Source organism: Accipiter gentilis, chromosome 5 (genome assembly GCF_929443795.1).
Source record: "Accipiter gentilis chromosome 5, bAccGen1.1, whole genome shotgun sequence".
Lineage (NCBI taxonomy): Eukaryota > Metazoa > Chordata > Aves > Accipitriformes > Accipitridae > Astur > Astur gentilis.
In genome coordinates this window covers 18,146,432-18,171,069 of record NC_064884.1, presented here as the reverse complement: position 1 = coordinate 18,171,069, position 24,638 = coordinate 18,146,432, and the positions used below count along the sequence as shown (strand labels likewise).

The window sequence follows — 24,638 nt, the reverse complement described above, 5'->3', positions numbered from 1 at the left end:
GAGAGGGCTTACAATTTGACTGTAATTTGGAATATGCATTCTCCAAAAGCCCACAACACCTAAGAAAGCCTGTGTTTCCTTTTTATTAGTCGGTGAGGACATAGCTGCAATTTTGTTGATCACATCCGCAGGGATCTGACAATGCCCGTCTTGCCATTTTACTCCTAAGAACTGGATCTCCTGCGCAGGTCCCTTGACCTTTCTTTTATGGCAAAACCAGCCTTCAAAAGGATTTGGATTATTTTCTTCCCTTTCTCAAAAACTTCTTCTGCCGTGTTGCCCCATACGATGATGTCATCAATATATTGCAGGTGCTCTGGAGCTTCACCTTTTTCTAGTGCAGCCTGGATCAGTCCATGGCAAATGGTGGGGCTGTGTTTCCACCCCTGGGGCAATTGATTCCAGGTGTACTGGATGCCCCTCCAAGTGAAAGCAAACTGAGGCCTGCACTCCGTTGCCAAAGGAATGGAGAAAAATGCATTAGCAATGTCAATTGTGGCATACTACTTAGCTGCCTTTGATTCCAGTTCATATTGAAGCTCTAACATATCTGGTACAGCAGCGCTCAGCGGTGGCATGACTTCATTCAGCCCACGATAATCTACTGTTAGTCTCCATTCCCCATTAGATTTCCGCACGGGCCATATGGGACTATTAAAGGGTGAGTGAGTCTTGCTGATCACTCCTTGGCTCTCCAATTGGCAAATCAGCTTATGGATGGGAATCAGGGAGTCTCGGTTGGTGCGATATTGCCGCCGGTGCACACCGGCAATTGTAGTGGTAGCAATTGGCACCTGTTGTTCTTCAAACTTCAGCAACCCCACAAGCGAAGGGTCTTGGGAGAGACCTGGCAGGGTAGACAGCTGCTCAATCTCCTCCGTCTCCAATGCAGCTATACCAAAGGCCCAACGGTACCCTTTTGGGTCCTTGAAATACCCCCTCCTGAGATAATCTATACCAAGGATGCACGGGGCCTCTGGGCCAGTCGCAATGGGGTGTTTATGCCACTCATTCCTGGTTAGACTCATTTCAGCTTCCAATACGGTTAGCTCTTGGGATCCCCCTGTCACACCAGAGATACAGATGGGTTCTGCCCCTTTATAACTGGATGGCATTAGGGAACATTATGCACCAGTGTCTACTACAGCCTTATATTCCTGTGGGTCTGATGTGCCAGGCCATCGAATCCACACTGTCCAGTAGACTCAGTTGTCCCTCTCCTCCACCTGGCTGGAGGCAGGGCCCCTCTAATTCTGGTTGGAATATCCATTACTCACTTTTTGCACACGTGAGTCAGAAGTCCCTTCAAGGGGATCAGAAATGAGATCAGCCCATCTACTGCGTCTGGGGGACTGCTCACAGGAAACTGGAGCAGCAGTTTTCCAAGAAGGATCCTCTTTTCTGGTTGCTTTTTCTCACAACTCCTGTACCCGTGCATCCAAGACTGAGGTAGGTTTTCCATCCCACTTCCTCATGTCCTCTCCATGGTCACGCAGGTAAAACCACAGGTTAGCCCGTCATGTACTTTCTCTCCCCTCTCTCTTGGGCAGAGGAGCACTTACTCCCAATAACTGCGATGCAGGCCTGTACAGGTGAGGAGGAGGACAGATCCACTTTGAATTGCTGGAACTCTCGGGACAACTCCTCTACAGCTGAGACACAGGCCCATAGGGAGGAAGAGAGACTTCCTTCGTATTGCCAGAGTTGGACAGCCAATTCATCCACCATTTGTCCATAGCCTTCTTTCCAGGGCATTACTGCCAATGAGTTGGCATAGGTTGGTGGTGCACTTCGTAGAAACTTCTGCTACATCGGTTGCGTGCATTGGACTTCATCTGGATCTGTGGGTGACTGCGCATTTTCTGGATCATTATAAATCACCTCCAGCGCAGCTAATTCCCTCGGGTGTTGGGAAGTGGCTTGCTGAAAAAGGACATGGGCCTGTGGAAAAGTTGTGCAAGCAGAGTTCTGTGTGAAAGAAAGTCAGTTTGAGCAACAAGACTAGGCCTTGGCCGAAAATAGCTGGCTTTACTGATATCGGGAGAAAAACAACAGCTGGTCTCGCTGTTATCAGGAGAAAGACAGGGACGGTGTGACCTTGGCATAACTTCACAAGTAACTTTTGAAGAAGTTCTCATGAGAAAGTTACTGAACACGCGTAGCTGCCAACCACTAGTGGGTGTGTTTTAGTAATGAATAAACATTAGCAATGTACCAATCATATTAGGACTAGTAGGCATAATTATCGCAAACTGTATAAATATGAGCTATCCATGCAAATAAAGTTGAATCACTTCTATCACTCATATTGGGTCGACTTATGTGCATTCCTCCGTCGCTCCAACACTCGGGTACTGTATACCTCTCTCCATGGTGGTCCACTTGCCTTGGTGACATGTAACTTCATCCTTGAAGGGGTATCTTTCCTTTACACCTAATAGAAGTCACCTCCAGAGGCTGAGGACTTGTGTTTTTCTCCCAATCGCCTTGTCGATGCCCCCTTCCCTAGACAGAGATCCCAACTGCTTGGCTTCCTTACCCTCTCATTCCACACTACTAGCACCGTTATCCCAGCATCGGAGCAGCCAGGTAACAATGTGCTCTCCTGGGTGGCGGCTAAAATCTTTTCGCATGTCACGCAACTCAGGGATAGAGATTGGGTAATTATTTCAGGTTCTGCCTCTTCCTCCTGTTCTTGCGATGACCCTGTTCATCTCTCACTAAGCGAACTGATTTCTTTGTGTGTTTCTTTTTCTGTACAGGGGTGACTGATACTGGCACAGGTTGGTTCTCTGGTTTAGCTGCAGTATCTGTCACCGGGGTAGGGGCAGCCACGGTACCTGTTGTCGTGGTAGGGGCAGCCACGGTGCTTGTTGTCGGGGTTGGGGTAGCCACGGTGTATGTTGTCCTGTTTTCCATCTTTTCCCCTTTTTCCCCCTGAGGGTGCTGCATAATATCAAGCAGTGTTCGGTAGATACTGGCCAGGGCCCAGCACAGTGTAGTGAGTTGTGTGTCTCTGGGATAGCCACAGCATTTTTCTTTCAAATATTCTATCACTTCATGGGGGTTCTGTAGTTGTTTGGGAGTGAACTTCCAAGTCACTGGAGGTGAGAAGTTCTCAGATACCTGCCACATCCTCCCACATGCCATGCCACCCATGAATGTCTAGCTTTGGGGCAGATCTCTGGGTGGTACTCTTTAAGAGCCTTTTTGTAGCCCTAAACAAGACCTGAAACATATTCAGGAGGCATAGCACTAACAGCACACTGGCTTGCGCATCCCAAGGATATTAAAAATTCTCGAAAGCTGTTGTAATTAGTCGGAAGGAGAAAAGGGAGGGAAACGGACAGGGGGAAGGATCCCCCCCTAACTTCCCCATGGATGGGGTGCAATTACCAATAAAATCCGACAGAAGGTGCCTAAAGTATGGAAATGATATCACTGCCTCATACAGATACCAGCTTAACCTCATGACCAGTGATGTAATCATTTCACAAGTCGACATTGCCCAGTACAGCAAAATGATAATCCCAGTCACTCTCCCAGAGATGAGATACGCAACTACAGGCAATACATAGACCATATAAGAGCTTACAAAACGCCACCATGTAAACAAATGAAACAACATTGTGACTAACATCTATTTATCTAGTATAAGAAATGCGTATGACAAATTTGTTTCAACACGCTCGGGCCAGATCTGTCGTTATCTCAACCCTTCGAGCCCCACGTTGGGCACCAAAAAGGACTGTCGTGGTTTCAGCCCAGCTGGTAACAAAGGACCACGCAGCCGCTCGCTCACTCCTCCGCCCCCCTCCGGTGGGATGGGGAGGAGACGGAGGAGAGAAAAGGAAAAAAACCTGGAACCTCGAGGGTTGAGATAATGGCAGATTACTGGGACAAACTCAAAGAAACTACAACAACAACAACGGTACTAATGAAAGAGTATACAAAAAGTGATGCGCAGAGCAACTGCTCACCACCCGGGACCCGACGCTCCGCCACTTCCCCCACCGAAAGTCAAGACCACCCTCCTGGCCCGCTCCCCATTTATATACTGCGCATGATATCACACGGTATGGAATAGCTCCTTGGCTAGTTCAGGTCAGCTGCCCCGGCTATGCCCCCCACCTCCCAGGTTCCTGTAAAAATTAACTATCCCAGCTGAACCCAGGACAGGCATGATCACTCATGGATTTGTAGAATGGAGTGTGTGGGGAAAAAAAAAGGTGTACTTACCTGTCCTAGTCATGGGTCTTCAAGAATAAAGGCTATAGGAGGACGGACAAGGTGGCTAATGGTCTCCCTTTCCTGTGCTATTTGGATCATATCTCAGTCCTGGAGCTAAGTATGTGGCAGCATTCCTTCTTTCCTTGCTTATTTGTGCTTGAGGGCTGCTGCTGCTCGTATTTTGCAGGACTGAAGCACAAGGAAGTAAGAGTTGACAGCTGGTTTTATTTTAAGAACAAAAACTGCAAGAAATTTTTAAGCTGTGCTAGCTCATTATGTAACTGATTCCGTACCTGTATGCAAGCGCAAAATATTAGTTCCTGATCCCTAGGGAAAAAGAAATATTTTTCTAAGATAGGGCAAATGATCTGTAGAGGAAATCTTTTTGCTGTTTTTAAAACAAACAGCCTCCCTGGAAGTATTTCCTCAGTGAGTTATACTTAATTTGTATTAAAACGGTTAGATCTAAATTCTTACAGTTTTGTTTTAAGCAAGGGCAGTTAATCCACATTTTAGCATATTGGGGCAAATTTGTCCCTTAGGTTAACTCCATACGTTTTGGTAGAACTTTGTACCAGGAGTGCATTTAACACCTTTTCTTGTTTTTTTTAACCATCCACCTCAAGAGTAGCAAAGTTCAGTGTAAGCATTGTGCATTTGAAAATGAGATGATCAGCACATTTATGTATGACTATTGCCTTGTTCTGATACAAGATGTTGCAAGCCTCTTGAACAGTGTTCAGTGTACAACAGAACTGAAAGATGCATGAAGCCTTTTTTTGTTTGTTTGTTTTAATGCTTTTAAATCTTTGAAGTGCAGTCACAGTTCCCATACAGAACAGGGATGACTGCAGCTCTATTTTCACACAGTCATATTTCCTGCATTTGCTCAGCATGCCTGTAGCGTAGTCTTTAGGCAGACATGTCTCTGACGCCAGAAGTAAAAATAATACAGTTAATTAAAAACAAAAACAAAACAAAAAAGTACCAACTTTAGTCTATATATTCTGTACATAGAATCGGCCAGGGCTTGTTCTCCACAATAAGTTCGAAATGTGGAAGTACCTTAGGTGGATCTGTTGGCATAGCAACTTAGACTGAGCGGAAGAGTGCCATCATAGTCAGAAAATAGTATGTGTTGTGATATTATTGCATGCCTCTGCCACTTCCTTGTAGACAAGACCCTCTGGGGTTCACATTAAACTCATAATGATTCAGTTCAGGCTTCTGAGAACATTTGGTCCTTGTAGCACATACACTGTAGCTTAATGCAGATATCACTGATGACATTATCACAGTCACTCCCATAACAGCAGGATGGCACCTTACCGTGCTGAGAATGGGCAGAAGGTCCATCTTACCTCCAACGCAGTCATATGGTTCTTGCCTTCATCATCATCAACTAACAGTTTATTATTGCTTCTCTGAGGATTGTTCAAAGGCTGCAGAAGTTACTGGATGGGATACCAGCCTGTTTCTTGCTATTTGGGGTAAAGTAGGCGTGTCTGTTCTCTCAGGGAGGGAAACAAAGGCATTGTGGATAGCATATGAAGCACTCATACGTGGTAGCGTTGAGACTCAAGTTTGTCCAAATGACAAAAACCAGAATATCAAATCCTTACACTTGCTCAATACAGTTGTGCCATTATGAATTAGTTTTTTAATTTCAGATTTTTGGCAGCAACATTGATGGAAAAGCTGTCATTGCTTTTAAGCCTTGTCTCCAATGGAGATCTGTTTGTATCTATGTACTCATACCTGAGTGGTGCAACTCACTGCAGCTCATGGCTTAGACAAGTGTACTCATTGCTGGGTAAAAAACTGGCTGGATGGACAAGACCAGAGGGATGTGGTGAATGGAGTTAAATCCAGTTGGCGGCAGGTCACAAGTGGTGTTCCCCAGGGCTCAGTATTGGGGCCAGTTCTGTTTAGTATTTTTATTAATGATCTGGACGAGGCGAGCAAGTGCACCCTCAGTAAGTTTGCAGACAACACCACGTTGGGAGAGAGGGTTGATCTGCTCGAGGGTAGGAAGGCTCTACAGAGGGATCTGGACAGGCTGGATCGATGGGCCAAGGCCAGTTGTATGAGGTTCAACAAGGCCAAGTGCCGGGTCCTGCACTTGGGTCACAACAACCCCATTCAGCGCTACAGGCTTGGGGAAGAGTGGCTGGAAAGCTGCCCGGCAGAGAAAGACCTGGGGGTGCTGGTTGACAGCCGGCTGAATATGAGCCGGCAGTGTGCCCAGGTGGCCAAGAAGGCTGATGGCATCCTGGCCTGTATCAGAAATAGTGTGGCCAGCAGGACTAGGGAAGTGATTGTTCCCCTGTATTTGGCACTAGTGAGGCCGCACCTCGAGTCCTGTGTTCAGTTTTGGGCCCCTCACTGCAGGAAAGACATTGAGGTGCTGGAGCATGTCCAGAGAAGGGCAACCAAGTTGGCGAGGGGCCTGGAGCACAAGTCTTACGAGGAGCAGCTGAGGGAACTGGGGCTGTTTAGTCTGGAGAAAAGGAGGCTGAGGGGAGACCTTATTGCTCTCTACAACTACCTGAAAGGAGGCTGTAGTGAGGTGGGTGCTGGTCTCTTCCGTCAGGTGGCTGGAGATAGGACAAGAGGAAGTGGCCTCAAGTTGCGGCAAGGGAGGTTTAGATTGGATATTAGGAAAAATTTCTTTACTGAAAGGGTTGTCAGGCATTGGAACAGGCTGCCCAGGGAAGTGGTTGAGTCACCATCCCTGGAGGTATTGACAAAGTGCATAGACAAGGCACTTCAGGACATGGTTTAGTGGGCATGAATGATGGTTGGACTTGATGATCTTAAAGGTCTTTTCCAACCTAAATGATTCTATGATTCTATCTTATTATACAGAGAAATTCAGTGAGTGTTAGCGCACCGTGGAAACAATCTGTGTAGTTGTCTTGAGTTCTTCAGCACTGTAATGGCAGATGCTGCAGGACCTCCACCACTGACCATTAGCAGTGCTTTCTACAGTCTGGCTTCTTTATTTTTTTGGCAGCTGGTCATTTTCTTATTCATAGTTGGGATACAATTGGAATCCCTGTGAATTTCTTCTGCAGGAAGAGGCAGAGAAGGTTATATGAGTGCACAGAACTAAGCTGTGTTGACTAGTAAGAGAAATAATCAACAACTTTGAGGGAGGAACAGAGAAAAATATGCAGAGGTCTGATTTGGCTTTTCCGGGGTTGATGCAGCCTTAATTTCCTCAGGCTGAAAGCCAGGGCTCAAAGGGATTTGAAGCCTTAAATGCTGGTCTCAGGGAGAGGGGAAAAGGAAGCAGTCCAAGGAATGCTGGCAAAAGCTGCCAAGCATGCCGCAGGGAAGGCCCGTGGGCAGGAGTGCCTGTCTCTCCTAGCCAAAGATCTGGATTAGCTGCACTAAGGGACTTTCCAATCACCACTTGTGAGCTTTGTAGAGCTAAGGGAAAACATGAATTTGTAAATGATTATACTGCTGCTTTGTGCTTCAGGGTTGACACAGCTATTAAGGCAACGCTCAATGCTTTGAATTCTGAAAGCCACAGCACTTGTTTCAGATCTCAAAAAGAAGTTAGCATTCACAATGTGCCACATCCTTATTTAGCCAAAGCTTTATATGGTGACTGTAGAAGAATAGAACTGTTCAACATAGCACATGGATCAAAATTTTACATAGCAAGTGAGGCAGGTACTCTTAAACAAATGGAAACCAACCTCTGCTAGCATGTAAAAGCCTTGTATTACAAAACTTACAGCTTTATTGTACAGAAGTTCTGTTCATGTCTTTTACAGGAAGAATGTAATAAATGAGGTTTTCTGATACTCTGCTAGTCTGGATCAGAAGGGTCACTCTGCATCTGCAAACCAATGGACAGAGCCTCAGCTGAAGCCAGTGAAACCCCCCTAACTTGTGTTAGTAGGGCACAGAGACTTTAGCAGTATTATTTCTTTTTCAGGTAGTCAGATGGTAGGAAATAGCAAAGCCTGTAGGAGCTGTGCTAAACATAAAGCCCTGTTCAAACTAATGATCTAATGCAAGCCCTATGCAGGATCACAACTGTAATAATCATGACTAAACTTGCTTCTGGATCCTTTTACTCAGCAGTCTGAAAGTGCTAACAGCTACCTAAATATAGATGAAAAAGTGACTCTGAAAGATTCAGTATGTTTGTTTCAGTCTTTCTTTTGAAAACAAAAGGTGGACACTTCATGAGAAAAATCCTGAAGACTCATGTATAAAACCTTCAGATATGAGTGCTTTGTGGTTTCAGGTGGATTGACGCATTGTCAGCATTTTCTGATATTGTAATGGATAAAAATAAATATAAATATAAGCTTAGTTTGTTGTGCCCTGTTCTGAATTCTGGAGTTCTGTACAAAAAAGGTAATACTAATTAGAAAAAGCTGTGTAAAGAACAAATTTGGCTGGAGATTAAATGCTGCTGATTGAATAATGCATCAAACTGTCTCAGCAACAATTTTTTAGTGACTCAAGCTTTATGAATATTTACCAGAGTTGTCCTGGACGAAAGAAATTAAAAATATTACTTTCCAGGGAACTGCTAAAGTCTTGGGTCTCCTTTACTGAAGCAAATGTTAGCATTGTTAGCAAGGCACTTGTTGAGCAAGGGGAAATTGATGGGACTATTTTGCTTTACATGTGCAGAGTATCAGTGCTGGTGGTATGGGTACTCAACAAACATCACGTGAATAATCTTCTATTTAGGAATAATGCAAGGCCATCAAGCCACGCTTCTGTATGCTTAAACCTCATCTACGGGAGAAGGATATAACAGCTGATAAACACCATTTACACCTTCCCCAAGGTCAGCTGTTAACCAGTCCTCATCCTTTTTATCACTGCCACTGTCTGTAAAAGGGGTGCTGCAATCCTGGGCAGCAATGTTCAGTCTCAGGGTATGGGGCCTGCAAGACACAAGTCTGGCTGTTTTCTCCTTCCTTTTAAAAGCAACTCACTCCATCTGCAACGTGTTTCTTGGCCAGCCTCTGAACTGATTGCTACAGCATGTAAGAAAAGAGCTGCCCTATTTGGCATTAATATGGACATGAGTATTTACCTTGGGAAGGGTGTGCTTTCAGCTAGCTGAGAGTAACAGCCCTCCTGTGCCAGGATAGGCTAGATTTATTCACTGTAACATTTCTTAAATGCTCGAGAGCTAGGACCTTGTGGGCCAAGGATTTCGTAGAAGCTGAACTCAAAGTGAAGGCATGTCTTACACATTTTAATTTTACTAGGACAGAAGTTTCTCTGTTAGTTTATGTATCATACATATTTCTTGCTGATGTGTTTTCAGTTCATATGTACAAACAAAATAAACCAAAGTATGCCAATTGTTGTAGAATAAAATTGCTTTCTAGTAGTGCACATATAGAACTGGTTGAAAGCTGGAAGTTCAGTATCATTGAAGCCTGTTACCTAGAAACTTCTGCTAAAGTGCTGGCAATAACACTTCTGTCTGAAGTACAGATTACATTTGATTTGCTCAGTTCAGTTTTTCTCATTTTGAAGAATTCTTTCTGTAGTCTAGAAGAAGTCTAGGAAAGAAGTTTATGCAGAAGATTATTTCTAGAATTTCATCAGAGTGAAATTTGCCTGTGTAATATTGACTCAGAGTAGAGATGCAGCTGGCTTGCTCATTGTTCCAGTGCTGTATTACATCAGTGCTACTGTTAGGCTCTTTTGTCTGCAGAAATCTGCAAACAGTCAAGCTTTTTGATTAATAATTCAACAGAAGCAAATATTTCTTTGGGATTTCACTTCTGTCCTAAATCTCTACTTTCCACGCTATGTTAGTGGAACAAAATGCAGTTGAATTTTATCAATAAGCTCTACAAGTGTTATCCCATTAACTGTCTGCATTCTAGCACATTGGATCTGTATTGCCTAGAAACAGTAGCTTTGGGTAAAGAACATGAGGCACTTTGGACTGGATTCTCAGAACACACTGACTTTGTCCCCTCTGCTATCTGACTTTCTAAAACCACTGCCTTTTTGGATACAGTATTTTCAACTTATTTAGATGGCCATACTAGAGAAGAAATTGTTTAAGTCCTTTATTACAAAGATCAAAAGTAATGGTTACCATTTACATACACAATTTACAAATTATTCACAAAAGGAATAACAGATATGCAAGAACTGACAGCTTACTTCAGCCCAAGTTGGGGATGGGACAGTGTATTTGTTTCCCTGCTTTATTTACTGAAAGAAAAGATGTATTTGCTTTTCATTGTCTTTATATGTTAAACACTGATCCAGTGTTTATGTAGCACCTTTAGTCATAACCATGCAAATGCTTACATGCTTCTCTTTATTTGAAAGAGTGCAATGCATGTATAAACATGCACTGGGATCTGTACTCTCTTCATACTGCTGACTGTTTGTTGTTCAAATTCTGTTGATTTTGATACAATACAGTGATCAGACTTGAAAAAGTTGATTTGTAGGATTTTACTGATTTGAGCAATGTGTCATTAAAACAAAAATGGAGATTACTATCAGAACTCTTATTCTAAGAACTAAATTAAGTATGGTTGCTATATCTTTAAAGAATACTATATGATCTTAAGATAGATATTAGCCATGTTGTTAAATGTCTTTGATATAACTGATTTATTGCTTTTCCTTCATTCAGGTTAGCATGTTTTATACCGTCTCCTAAAGCTATTTCAGAGACTGGGGTACTTAACAAGAAAGAATCCTATTTCAGAGATTTGGTAAATTAGCAAACCTTTCACAGAATATCTTACAGCACTTAACAAACAGGAGAATGACTTTCCAAATCCCCTGGTATGAAAGCACAATATCAACAGTGCAGTAGCTGCCATTTAGCTAAACCTACAAGTATCCATAATTTGCACTTTTTGCTGTCCACTGGGATGACATGTATGACAAAATGCTTGGAGGAGCAAGCACACCAATTTAGGAGCAAACACAAATATAAATACAGAAATCACCAATGTGATGTTGCATCCAAATTCTAAGCAAAAAAGCAAAACACTTCACAAAAGTTGTTACATCTAGTGGAACTGTTTAGTGGGAGTAATCCAAATACTTACAACAGTATTATGATGGTATGACTTTCTACCCAGCTATCAAATATTCTTTACTATGAACTTTTCAGTATTCTTAGGGTGGCAGATAAAGAATGTTGCAGATGCCATGGTAAACTTAAAATACAGTAATAGGCGAAGATTTTAGTGGCACCACCTGTATATACAACATAATTGTTGCAACCTTATGGAACAAAGCAACAGTACAGTATGCCTTTGTTAAGGCTTCTTGCTGGTTTAAAAAGGTAGATTTTTCTTTAGGGAGATTGTCCAGCAGTATTGGTTTTGCATCTCTTCAATGGAAGGTCTCTTTATTGATCCACATAAGACTGCGCGTTTCATTTGGTTTGCATTCGTACTCAATACTGCCAAAACTGTTTCCCCATTGGCAATGATCCCGTTTGTGGTAGTTGTAGAATTTGACTTGCCAGACTGTTTCAAAAACGCCAATGTCGTTAAACTGTGAGGAAAAGGCAATATGAGTGTTAGTGAGCTGATTATTTTGTTGGTTTCTCTATCTTAATGAGAAACAACACTCTTATGAAAATATGGAACATAAACCTGCTGATATAAGGGTCATTGTTCCTCAAGTCAACAAATCAAAGATCTGTAAAGCCTGCTCTAGCAGTCATAAAGTTTTTTATGCTTAGGCATATATAAAACATGAAGGATCAGATTCTCCAGGTACTGTGCTGTTGCACTTTTATCTGGGAAAGGCAAGGGAGTAAAAATGTTCAAGTTCCCATATGGATAAATGTTCCTAACAGCAAGACTCAAAACTGTAATCCTTCCTAAGATGACACATCAGTAGTTGGCCCGATGATCTCTAAGTGGCTTGTATGTACTGTATGATCATGTAGCAGTGATCTGTAGTGATACAGGCCATCACTTCACCTTTATACCATACCTAGAGGCTGCAGTTAGGATTGGGAAGATTTTTTTTTTTCTTTTGCTCAATCTGAAATCTTTAACATCCCTGTATTTTGTAACCTTGTGTTTACAGTGTCTTGACTGAGACATGCTGCTATTAGACCACCTACTCCTTTCCTGGGATTCTGTTCCATGTTTTACACAAAACTTAAGCAAAAGAAGTTCTTTGTGCATTTCTGTAATTGCTAGTTGTACTGTGATAGTGCAGCTTTTCAAACAGATATGAGTAACGGAAGCTAGGAAGGAGATAATCAGTGTGTTTAGCAGGTAAGTGTCTAATACAGTGAAGGAGTAGTGAGAGATTGACTATAAGTTGACTGATTGTGCTTGCAACTTTGAAGTGAATGAGACTATGTCTATAGTAAGTTCTGTAGAATAAAATCTTTTTTTTTTTTTTAGCCATTGCTATACACGCTTACAGTATCAGAAAAACCTTATGAGTGAGGCTTTCAAGGACAGATTATGATTTCATTTATAATGGTGATATAAAATTTGAGTTCCTGTGCCCTGAGACCTTGCAGAGAATCTGAAGTATGGGTGTGAAGCCTGTATGTATTGCTGTTGGTCCCAGTAGTGTGGCTTGTTGATTGTGTTATGTTGTTAGAAGATACTAGATAGTGGATTCAGTGCTACTGAACAGCACTGTTCTTCAATGTTTTTTTCTTTTAAATATTTCCATCACTCACTTTAATGACAGCTTCTTCACTTGACTGTTTTCCATTCCCATCATGTGCCTGTGAGCTGACCTTTGATCATCTGCCTATTATAACCACGTTTGCAAAGTCCATATGAAAGCCCTTCCTGACTCTTCCTGAGTTGCAAGCAGAGCCTTCTTGTGTCCGGTTTTCTCAGGACATGTTTGTTTGTTTGTTTGTTTGTTTTTAATTCAAGATGCAGTTTGTAAGCTGCTGCTGCGTAATGGACATTGCTCTAAACCTTCCCTCAGCCTACTGTGGTAACTTAAATTTAGCCTTGACAACAGCAGGAGTTGCTGTGTGCTGTTAGTGGAAGGTTTTTATTTGGCTCCAGTTCCAAGTGTTACCTTAAAGGAGTAGCTGAAATATTTCTGCTACTTCCTTTGACAAAGAAAGAATCAGACGTACAGGCTATTTTATCTCTCCCAGCAACTAAAACCTTAAATAGGGATTTATTATTTTTTTTTTATTAATCATCTTTGATAGTATTCCTGATATACTCATAATGCAAGATGGTGAAAGTTAAGCACATTGGATATTACTGTGCACAATCCACAAAGAGAAATTTTCAAAAAGGAGCATCAGCCATCCTCAGTGTGGAAACTGAGGAAGAAAAGGCATTACTAATAGCATTTGTAGAAGGTGATATGATACAAGAGCAGCATTTCATTTCATTAATGTATGGAGGATCTGAATTTCAACAAGATAGAGGAAGAAAAATTCTATGTTCCTCCAACAACCCAGATTGCTGAGCTACCCTGAGTAGTTTGGCTGCTGTGGATTTCCAGGAGGAGGAAAGAATTAATTGTAGAGCTTTTCCAGTACCATGTGCCACGCCCCCACCCGCACCACCACACCACCCCCCCCCCCCAGCCCAGTACTTAGCAGATGCAGCAGCTCTGTGGCATAATGAGCATTCTGCATCCTCAGACCTCCCCTGAATTCTCATGGCTTGTGCAGCTGAATCCTGGCTCCTCCACTAGGGCTGTATATGGGTCCTACTCTTTGTAGGCCAGGCTTAGAAGCCTATTTCCCTGTCTGCTATTCTCTGTCATCCAGTGCTATAGGTGTGAATGGTTATTTAATCACTCCCTCTGAATTTGCATGCTAGGATGATTTAATGGCTATTTATTACTGGGAATAGAGGTCTAGCTTCTTTATTCAATCTTAGTCTAGTCTGACCAAGAATAAAATGAGACCCAAAGGGAGGTTTCTAACTTAATTTACACTATTTGCTAGACAGTTTAGCAGTTTCTGGATAGTGCACATAATTGAGCATTCAGGTAACAGAAATGCATCCTCAGATTCTGGAATTCAGAAATAGGATTGTTGTTTTACATGCATAAACTATGGCTGTAACAGGTCAGATGTCTACTAGCCAGTTAGAGTAGGAGCACAAAGAATTATTTGTTTGAAGTTTTAAAGCAGATGGGAAACAAACTCTTAAGGACCTTTATGGACCTTCTGTCTTTCGGGCATTAGATTGGCAGTATCAGACCAGTTTTTAACTGCAGGACTGACCTCACAATCTATTTCTAATGTGAGTTCAGATTTTATGCTGTAAATAGTGTCCTTATCTCCCTAGGATGCATCAGGATCCTGCCTGTTCTAGAAAAGGAAGTGGAGGCAGAAGTTCCTCATAGTTGAAGGAAATAGGAAAATTTAAAGCTGTAAGCAATAAGCCCAGTTTTGAAGATTCAGGAAGTAGGTATTAGAAGCAGTTTTGGGACTGTGGTATCTGAGCTCGGTTCCCTAAATCTGTTATGGCTCCATCTAGCTAAGCAGCTAAATGATGAGTTAAACATGTAAATCCCTGTTGAGTTGCCTATATTTAATACTTAAAATTATCAATTGTGGACACTTAAGTCTGTACTGAAGAACCTATCTATCAAGATCAAATCCTAAAAGGTGTTGAGGACCTACTTAATGCTTGAAAATCATATTAGATTCATGGTTAGTATCCCAGGATTTGATTTGGTAGAAGCAACTGTTTGGACAAATATTGTGGCTACTTACTCTGATGCTGCAACAAACCATCTTGGAGCTTGTACCTGAAAATCAGACCCTCCTTGCATTTCTGGGAATTACTTCATTTGTGATTTGACTTGGTTTTCTCCATAAGAAAAGTTAAACTTTCAGATTTTCAGAGTTCACATCAGTGCTACTCTTAAGGGCAAAGGTGGCTATCAAAATAGGGATGCCTTGGTCAAAGCAGCTTTTTTTGGGGGCAGTGCTGCCCTTTCACCTCCTGGTGTAAGGACATTGTGAAATAAAACTGCAATACTTAACAGTGGCATCCAGCAGCCCTGTTCTGCTTGAGAAGTCATACTGGGTGTTTGGTTTTCCTAGGTGTTAAAAGGAGGTGACTGTATAGAAAAGTGATTAACGTAGTCAAATACTTCAGGGTAGTCTTATTAACCTAAGATTATGAAGTGGTAACTGTTAATGGGATGTGGGTCTCCAAAATTAAGTTATGCATGCTGTAGTTATTAGAAACTCCAAATGGAGATGTTACAGTTCTTACTCAGAAGGGGATTGCCATGCTAAATGATGATTCCAGAAAAAAATAGTGAAGATAAAGATGAAATCTTGTGTGCAGTGAGCAAATGTGAGATAAAAGCTGAAATATGGCTTGGCAAGGTCCTAAACATGTATAAGTTGGAACAGACTCTTAAGAGAACTTCAGATGAAGATAGCTTACTGCCCTGTTTCCCCATTTTGGTACAGGAAGCATAGAATAAACAGCAGGAATCCCTCACAACTGTAATCAGGAGAGGGGAAAAAACCCCCACAAACAACCAAACCAAAGCCAGAACAAAAGAAATCTCGCTTTTCACCCTGAGTGCTGTGGAAATCTGCCTGCTGCTCTTCCAATCTTCTGTCAGCCCTGCTGCCTTACAGGCTGGAGCTTTTGTCATCTCACTTTGGGGCCATGGCATATACTGATTCTGACTCTTAGAACTTCTCTTCAAGGTTGGAGTGAGGAGCCACTTGTGTAAGAACTAAGGTTTGTGGATGCAGAGATAATGTGATAATGGAAGCATATGGGGAAAGGGGGAAAGGGAGACAACAGCCTGAGGGAGGTGCTGTTCTTATGCATGCTTTCAGCCTCTGGCAGGCCCTCAGGCATCCTGCAGATGACAGGTAAAAGGGGACAGTAGTCATCTCTTGTGCTTGGGGCATGCTGTGCTCCAGAAAATCTGGCAGTGCTGGCAGGCAAAAGGGGAGGTCCCTGTATGCGGAGGGCTTGGGCTTGGATTCCTCGCCAGGGACCTTTGTGGTAGTTGTCGTAAGTCTATAATATGTCCTGCAGAAGAGGCGAGATGTTCAGCTCTCATTTCTTTCTGCTGCAGCACCCCAAAGGGCTTTGCACGTCTCTAGAAATCCCCCTACTACTTCCTGGCCCTTGCTGCTCTCTTGGCTTCCCCTTGGGAAGCAGGGCTTTTGTTTTCCAGCTACGCTCTGACCAGCGGTCTTACTGATGCAAAGCAGAGAGGAGGGCAGCAGCTTGATCAGACTTTGCCCTGGAATATTTCACCTCAAGACCTCTCTGGGAGTCAACCCCTTGCTGCCCTCCCTTGTCTTCCCATGCCAGGCTTGGAGAAACACATACCTGCATGTTGACCTGGATGGGCTGTCTCTCCCCGCTCTTGGTATGGGGCACCCCTTCTGTGTCATAGATCCCTGTGTAAGAGACCACCTGTGCATCCCTCGATTTCTCTTCCAGTGGGACATTGATGCCCCCAATGCCCATTGTCCTGTAAAGAGACGGGATCCATCCTTTCAGTAGCGCTGCAGGTCCCCTTCCCTGGCAGCTTGAAGCAAGCATGTGGCCTGGCAGCCTCTGTGCTGGGGGATGCTTCAGGGATTTTGGCAGACCTGCAGGTGTTGCTGACTCACTGGGGCCCCTGAAAAATGTCAGGGCTCTGCAGTCACCCAGGGAAGGTGTAGAAAGGAAAGACAGGAGGGATCTGATGTCAAGTAGCTGGGGAGAGGTTATTAGAATCTCTTCTCCAGGCGTGCCCCTCCACCCAGAGCTGGTTCCCCATGTGCATCCTCCCTAGTCGCAGTCTCTGCTTTGCCATGCTGCAGCGAGGCTTGGGCATGATGCATCTCTGACATGCAGGGCTGGAGGGGCCTTCTCCCTCTGCCTCCAGGGCGAACCGTGGGGAAGGAGGGAGAAAAGGAGCTGGGCTTGAAAGAGCTCTCTTGGGAGGTGGGGAGGGAGAGGGAAGGAAGTGACTCCCAAATGTGCCTCTCTTCTGAGCCAGCCAGGCAAAGCACTGGCAACAGTTCGTCAGGGACCTAGAAACAGGGCCACCAAAGCAAAAGGGCGGGGAGGGAGAAATCATGGAAACCCTGTGCTGTCAGCCTGCCAGGAAAAAATATTAAACCTCTAAAAATAAAGCAGCGGGGAAGGGAGGGCCGGGGAAGCTGCCCCAAGCTGGGAGGCTGCTGTACTTACGTGGCCTGGACGGTGCCGGGCCGAAGGGCCACCTCAATCTTGTACTTGGCTCCGGTCAGCAGCTTGATGGTGCGGTTCTGGCCGAAGCGCTGCCCGTCCACCTTGAAATACACCGCCCCGTCGTTGGGCTGGATTTTGAGGGAGACGCTGATTTTCACGAGGCCGGGGATGTCGTCCATCGCTTGTCGCCGGGGGGGGGGGGGGGGGGCTGCGGCCTCTGCGCTCGTCTCGCCCCCTCCGCGGAAGGCGGCTGGCCGGGAGAGGAGAGCGAGGCTGCGAGGGAGAGGAAGAGGAGGAGGGAGGAGGAAGAGGAGGGGCTGCCGGATCCCAGCCAGCCCAGCCCTTCCCAAAAGCAGCGGATGATATATTTGGTTTTTTCCCTCCCCCTAATCGCGGCGCAGCATCTGGGCAGCGGATGTACACACCCCTCCGCCCCATCACCCGGGTTGGGGGACATTTGCAGCTGCCCAGATTGCAGCCGGTTTCCAGGCAGTAAATCCGGCCCTGATTACTGCAGCCTTAATCCCGTCATTCGTCCCGGAGGGGAGCACGGGGGGCCTGTGCCGTGCCGTGCCGTGCCGTGCCAGGCGGGCGCCGCCGCCGCCGTTCAGCACCACGGGCGCGGACAGCGGCGCGGGCAGGCAGCTCCCCACAGGGCTCCTCCGCCGGCGGGCAGCGCGCCGTGGGGTCCCGTCGGAGAGGGGCCTCCTTCCCCCCCCCCCCCCCCCCCCCAAATCACCCTGCTGATCCATCCCTTCACCGCGGGGAGCCGTCTCCCGCGGGCTGAGGGTGGGCTGAGGCATCTGCGTAGCGGCACGCAGGAGCCAGAGCTGCCTGAGAGGGAGGGGAGGGCGGAGAGCAAAGACGTGTTTTTGTGGCTCTTCTCTCTCCCTGTACGGCAAAAGGTTTTTGTGAGCCCACCATGCTAGACTGAGGGTTAGTTTCTTGCTCCCCGAAGTCAACAGTCAATATTAATATTTGGTTCAGGGTTTCTGTTAGGATTTTTTTAATCACTTTATTGCAATCTTCTTATTTTAATAGAAAAAAAATCCCACCGTAATTGCAGTAGCAGATCAGAATCTCATTTCTTTGAGTCTAATACTACTCTTTACCTACGGCTGGTACCATTTTTTCAAAGAGAAAGATCTCTGAAACTGGAGGTTGTACCATAATTCCACTTTCCACAGGTCTCATGCCTGTCTAACAGTTAGATTGATTTTAACCCAGGAGCAGGTTTGTACATCCCTTCCATTCCTTTGCATTTGTTCTTGTTTGCTGGTAAAACTTCAGCATTGTTATGGCTGACAGAGGACTCGGGCCACAAATATATTTTTTGTTTGATTGGACATAATGGCAGAGTTAATGATTTTGTTAGGAGAATTTCACAGCTGCATGTTGCACTGGACCTGAACTTTTCTTTGTTTTTCTAAGGCTGGGATGCACACATGGTGGTAAAATGTAGTAGTATTGCTAAGCCAAATGGAAGATATAGCATTACCCAGGTGCCTTTCTTTGTGCATGCAAGTTAATTAGTGAATTAATTTTATTGTGAACATTAAGAAAAAGAATACATCCTGCTGAAAAATTAAGCTCTGAAAAAAAAAAAAAATCCTACTGTATTTGCATTGATTAGCTAAGAATATGCTTCATAAAGTGGCCAGGCAGCCAGGTTTCTGCAAAGATAAGGGTAGGACATGATCCCTGCCTCTCAGAACTGTGTATGTGTTGAGTTTCGTAAGTAACATCCTACCTTTGATGGCGCTAACTGGCAGCAGAGAGTCCCCCATAGGGAGGTTGTTACACAATGCAGTAATTGCTTCTCCCACTGAACAGTCAAGAGTGAAACAAATGCTATTAAAAAAACCCCTAACATTTCCCTATGTACAATGAAGTGGTGGCATTATCAACATTAATATATGAGAAGAATCTTTTGGGTTTGGTCAGTCACCTAAGACTCTTGTATTGTCAAAGGGCACCTAATCAAAGAGTAGTTGCATCTAATCAAGCAGTAAGTTGCAGGAGCAACTCATTCCACAGTGGGAGCCAACATTTGATCATGAATCATACACTGAACTCCAACAAATTATTGCAAAGATCTTTGCTGACTTTAAAGGTCCTCAAAAGCAGTCCACAAAAAGTTAGGTAAAAGTAATCCCTCCAACCATTGTCAAGGACAACAATGAATGGCCTTGAAAATATCGTGGAAGTTACCAGACAATCAAGTTGTATACATAGGTTTTCAGATAAGGAAGCAGCTGCTATATATGGACACATAGCTCATAACAGTATGGCCCTGCAAAAGAAGACCACATGTGCGTTTCTACCTATCTTTTTTGCTTATTGCAAGAGAATTCTCATTTTTCATTCTATTCTGGTGAAACTGCTGCACTTTGTGGCTTGTTGAAACTTTTGCTTGCAGCAATTCCCACTTCTGTAAGTTTAAATGTAATTCAGTACAAAATCACAGAGGCCTTACACATGGGGAATCTGATAGTATCACTTAAAGTGGTGTGTGAAGAATAATGGCCATTGCCAGGGATCAGTTTTACTCAGCTCATGGGCCAGACATATCATGTTGTAGTAAATTGTGTGTAGCTGAAGACATTGATTGCAATTAGTTTCCCAAGTACATGAGAGCTCAGATCTATAACGAGGTTTTTTTTCCCCTTATTATTTCTGCCTGAGTGATCATCTTTCTCTGACACAGCTCAGGCTGTGACTTTATTCCAGACTGCTATGGCAAAAAGTGGCAAACATGAGGGAGAACTAAAAACGCATCATATTATGGATTACGTGTGCATAGGCTGAGTAACTGTTTTACCATGTGAAAATGAAACATGGTGAGAGTAGAACATTTATGAAGAAGAAATTTTAAATGTAGGCATTGCCTTTCTTTTTATCCATCTGACAAAGGGGTTGCCTTTGCTAAGTCTTTCTGGGAGCTTAGTTTTGTTGCTGCCCACGTTAATGGCCCCAGCCACCTGGGGCCTCCACCCACACCTATGCCCACAGGCCCTATTTCAGCTCAGCCCTGGGCCTTCAATCTCTTCCTGAGTTATGCTTAGGAGTGCTGGTTTCCAGCTCTGCCACAGACATATCCAGCCATAGATGCTGTTGATCATGACCTGTAGGCTGACTACCTGGCTTGACCTCAGCCCATCCCTATGGAGATGCCAGATGCTGTGGGCTGCCCCCTCACTGAGAGTGGTTGGATGGCCCCTGGCTAGAGAAACCCATGCCCTTCCAGTCTCCATGGGGATTTTCTATGGGTCCCAACCCCCAGGCTGCTGTATGGTTACCTGAAATTAATTGCTTGATATTCTATAGGGAGCAAAATACCTGCAGGAAGAAGGAGGCAGTGTGGTTTTGCCAGGAGCACAGAGCAAATGGGCTGACGTTTACAAGATTCAGAGCTAAATAGGTGATCATAGGCTTAGGACAAGGTCCCATTTCTCCTAAGCCACAGCAGTAATTTACTTCCAGATAAATTTGTGTCCATTCCACCATTCTCTACACCTACATTTGAGGGTTGGGGGTTGGAATCTTTAATGTCTTTGTAAAATGCAAAAATGCTTTTTTTGGATTTTTTTCAGTCCTTCAAATCTACCTTTTGTTCCCCTGGCACTTGAGGCTTCCCAGCCTGTTGTCTGGAGTTAGCAAGGTGTACATTAAGCTAATTCACTTCACTTGGAGCAGGAACATTACAGCACTCCCCTGTGCCCTGGTGAACCCCTTAGTGCTTTTGAAGGGAGTGGTGAGCTCCTACAAGTAAGCTGCAGCCAGCATGCTCAGCTATTGTCATCTTTCTGTTTCTTCCCAGAACTAGTAAAGTCTTCTCACACTGCAGCTTCATCCTCCAAGACCTCTCTCTTGTGCTTAGGCCTTCCCTGCTGCGGCTACATTGCCTGCATGTATCTCTGATGGGGAACTAGTGTAGGGGAGAGGTGAGTATGTCACAGGTGAGGTTGGATGCATCCAATTAAAAGTCAGAGCTAATATGCACATAAGCCATGGCCTATGCTTTGCGCTGGTCCAATTTGTCTAGAAAACATTCTGGAGAAATCCATTTGGTCTCTCGACTGCATCCACTCAATATGATCTCTCTATGAGTAATAATAAGTCAACTGTATAAGCTTTTCAGTATTACCATTTATGCAAGCCTTCCCACTTAGAGTTAATGCACTAATCCTGCTGCATAGCTCCACAATAATTAAATATATGAAATGTGCCTTGAGGTCCAAACAGGACAGTTAATTTATGACAGCGAACCCACAGTATTCAGATTCCAAGGTGACATGGACAATACCTGTAATAGTCTTTTCATGCTTGCCCCTCTTTGATTCCTTTCTTAACACAGTGACAAATTTGGAAATGTTCTGGTTTGGGATTTCTTTTCAAGAAGTGAATGCAAAGCCACAATCTCTCATTCACTAAAAATAGCCATATGTGTTATTCGTATGGAGTGAATTGTGCTGAGACTTGCACCTGCCAGCTCTCAATTTAATACTGTAATTCTTTTGAGACCTTTGCCTCTGTGCAAAAGTGAGAAAGGGTTTTACTGAACTATAAGCTGGGCCCAGTCTCTATCACCTTTGCAAACCACTTGTGTATATTATTTTTCCCATGTAGACAATAATTTTGAACATATAGCATTTGATTTCATTTCCCCTGGAAATGCAGCTGGATTTGCTGGAGATGCGTATTTATGGAGAACTCACGTGCTCTGCTACAGATGGAGTGGGCTTATGGCATTTACAATGCAGCAAACATGTTTGAAGAACAGCTCTGCAAGGGCTAGTAGAGAGAGCAGTGAAGCTGATGTAAAAAGCTGAGAAACCGCCTGTCTTCCTTGCAGATGACATGTTTAATTTCAGTATAAATGCCCATCAGTCTCTCAGCTAGATCTCTCGCTCAGATAAATGTGGTTGATTGCTTTTTTTTTTAATTTTATTTTTAATGATTGCAGGAGTGGACCTTGAAGTAGCAGAAAAAACCCCAGAATTCTCTGAGGAAATACAGCAGCAAGATCTCCTGTACAAGAACAGATCACTCGCCAGTAAACTGAGCCAAGATACTCAGCTCTGTTGCAGATTGTGCTATTGTGACAAATGTTGCTAATCCAGCATCATGCACCTTTACCTACTTCAGAGAGAAATGGGGAGAACAGGGTAAGTTATAGCAGGCTTTCACAATGCAGGTTACTTTCTCTTTCTGCCAGACAAGGCTCTATCCTCCCCTCTGTGGAGAGCTGGAAGAAATACAGCTCTTCCTCTCTCTTATGCCTGGTGCTGCTCTTTAGGAATGGCTGCACAAAGAAGATGTGCTTCAGCAGTCCAGGCTGTCCCTCACACTTGCCATGGCCACTGTACGATTAAGGACCATTTTGCTTCACATGAATGATTTAGCTGATCAGCCCATTTCTGCCTGGGGGAAGCTGAAGTGCTGATTCCCCTGTGGTGATCTGCCATAAATGAAACCAAGCCTTAGTGTTAAAAGAAAAGGATTGTTCTGGACACATAGGTAGAAGGGCAGAAGGAGTAGCTGAGCTTTGAAGATGAAATAGAAACAATATAGAGAAGTGTTATAGAAATAGTTGCTTCCAGCTAATATTGGATGGAGGTAATTTTATGCTTTGACACTGAGTTGCTTAAGTAGCTAATGTGAAATTGTGGAGTCATTGGCTTGGTGCCACTGTGTCTAAAATCACATTTCACACCTCCAAGGGCTTTTCATGCAGGTAAATGAGAAACTGAGCTTTTGTGAAATTGTGGAGTCAGCATCCTTCTCTGTTCACATTAAACCACTTTTTAGTATAAGGTCATACAGATATTCTATTGAAGAGGATCTGTCCTTGGACATTTTATATCATCAATTTATCGTGCAGGGCCCTGTCATCCTGACTCAGCACAAACACTGAACCAGTAGGGACAGGCGAGCAGGAAAACCTGCTCAGAGGCTGCCTGCAGGGAGGAAAATGCTGGCAGATTTCTTTGTCTTTGTTCCCCATAACCCTTCCAGCTGTGGAAAGGGTTTCCTTTCCTCAGGTCTGAGGGACAGCAAGGTAGAGACAGAAGGAAGAGCTAACTGTGAGCCGCTTCTTGTTCTCTAATGGTTACCCCCAGCTCTGTAGTGTTATGGCCTCAAACCAGCTAATAAAGGGATAGTTTGGCTACCAGCCGTACAGTGAAAGGTATTTAATCTGAGTTGTGGTTGTCTATGACCTGTATTTTTGTGTTATCCAATCACAGGGAAAAAAAAAAAAGTGTGCCTTTTCCCAAAGATGGAACCACTGGAGTGAAAGGGAAGAGAAGGAAATCATTCACCTTCTTAAAGCAAAAGGAATTACTGACCAAGAAAGACATTATACAGTAAGAATCTCCTGAGTCCATCGAGCATCATTTTAAGGCTTATGGGAAATGAAAGGAGCCTTCGCAGAAATATAACTCATCTCAACTCTGGAATGCATCTTCAATTCATTCCAGGCCCTGGGACTGGTAGGCAGATTCTTTATTGTACATGTGACACAAAGCTTTTTGCTCACTTTTTAGTGATAAAATATTACTTTTAGCTCTGTTCCCAAAGAGCATGAAGCTTTTATTAGCTATGTGTGAGTTTCTGTCCCTCTAATAGTTTTAGAATCTGTTGGCTGATGTCAAGTACACTTGACAGCCAGAGAATTGGAAAGCATATATTGAATCTTTGATTTGCAAACTGCCTAATGGATGATTGGCTTGGTCAGAAACTAGGGCCTTTAATAGCAATTAGATCCTCACAGCAGCTTGATTTACATGAGCAAAGGAACAATGTACTGAGACTGTAGGATCTACAGAAACAAGACCTGAACAACCTAGTGATGCGTAAGTTCATCATCACAAAAAGGTATGCTTTGGGCAGAATGTGCTGCAAAGTGTATAGCCTGAGATTGCTGGTACAAACAGGTGCTCTGCCTGAAGATGAGACTGGAGGGGTCATTTAAGCAGCAGCTAGTTGAGAAAGGTCTGGAAAGGAAAATCTCAGTTCAGACAGTGAAGAGAAACATTCAGCAGTTGGGATAGTGAAGCACTAATACAGATAAGCAAGGAAGGAGTGGAGTCTCATCTGTGGGAGAACCACTAAATAGCCATCAGTGAGGAATGGCTAGAGAAAGTCTTTGAGGGCTCTTCTAACCTTCTGATCCTCTGTCACAGACCTTGTCAGACTTCTGTGTACTTCTGACTAAAGGCTGAGACAGAGAGAGTCAAATGGAGA

At 43.9% G+C, this 24,638-nt stretch overlaps 1 protein-coding gene and 1 long non-coding RNA gene across 3 annotated transcripts in view; one reads left to right on the top strand and one right to left on the bottom strand.

Annotated features, from left to right (window-relative positions):
- The window catches only part of LOC126038436 (uncharacterized), a 47,250-nt gene extending 24,691 nt beyond the window's left edge, over positions 1 to 22,559 (top strand). The window contains exons 5-6 of the long non-coding RNA XR_007505999.1: positions 21,211 to 21,334; positions 22,357 to 22,559. This is a non-coding gene — a long non-coding RNA (uncharacterized LOC126038436). The remainder of the gene's footprint in view (positions 1 to 21,210; positions 21,335 to 22,356) is intronic.
- Positions 10,287 to 18,020, bottom strand: CNRIP1 (cannabinoid receptor interacting protein 1). Of its 2 annotated transcripts, XM_049800163.1 has the most exons (4): positions 17,816 to 18,020; positions 17,391 to 17,663; positions 16,539 to 16,683; positions 10,287 to 11,760 (listed from the first exon to the last, which is right to left on the bottom strand). In XM_049800163.1, the coding sequence occupies exons 1-4, from the start codon at positions 17,845 to 17,847 to the stop codon at positions 11,596 to 11,598; spliced, it is 615 nt and encodes a 204-aa protein (XP_049656120.1). In that variant the 5' UTR covers positions 17,848 to 18,020; the 3' UTR covers positions 10,287 to 11,595. The 2 variants fall into 2 exon arrangements, with proteins under 2 accessions (XP_049656120.1, XP_049656121.1); XM_049800164.1 differs by lacking the exon at positions 17,816 to 18,020 and having other exon boundaries at positions 17,391 to 17,804.
- Positions 22,560 to 24,638: the final 2,079 nt, after the last annotated feature.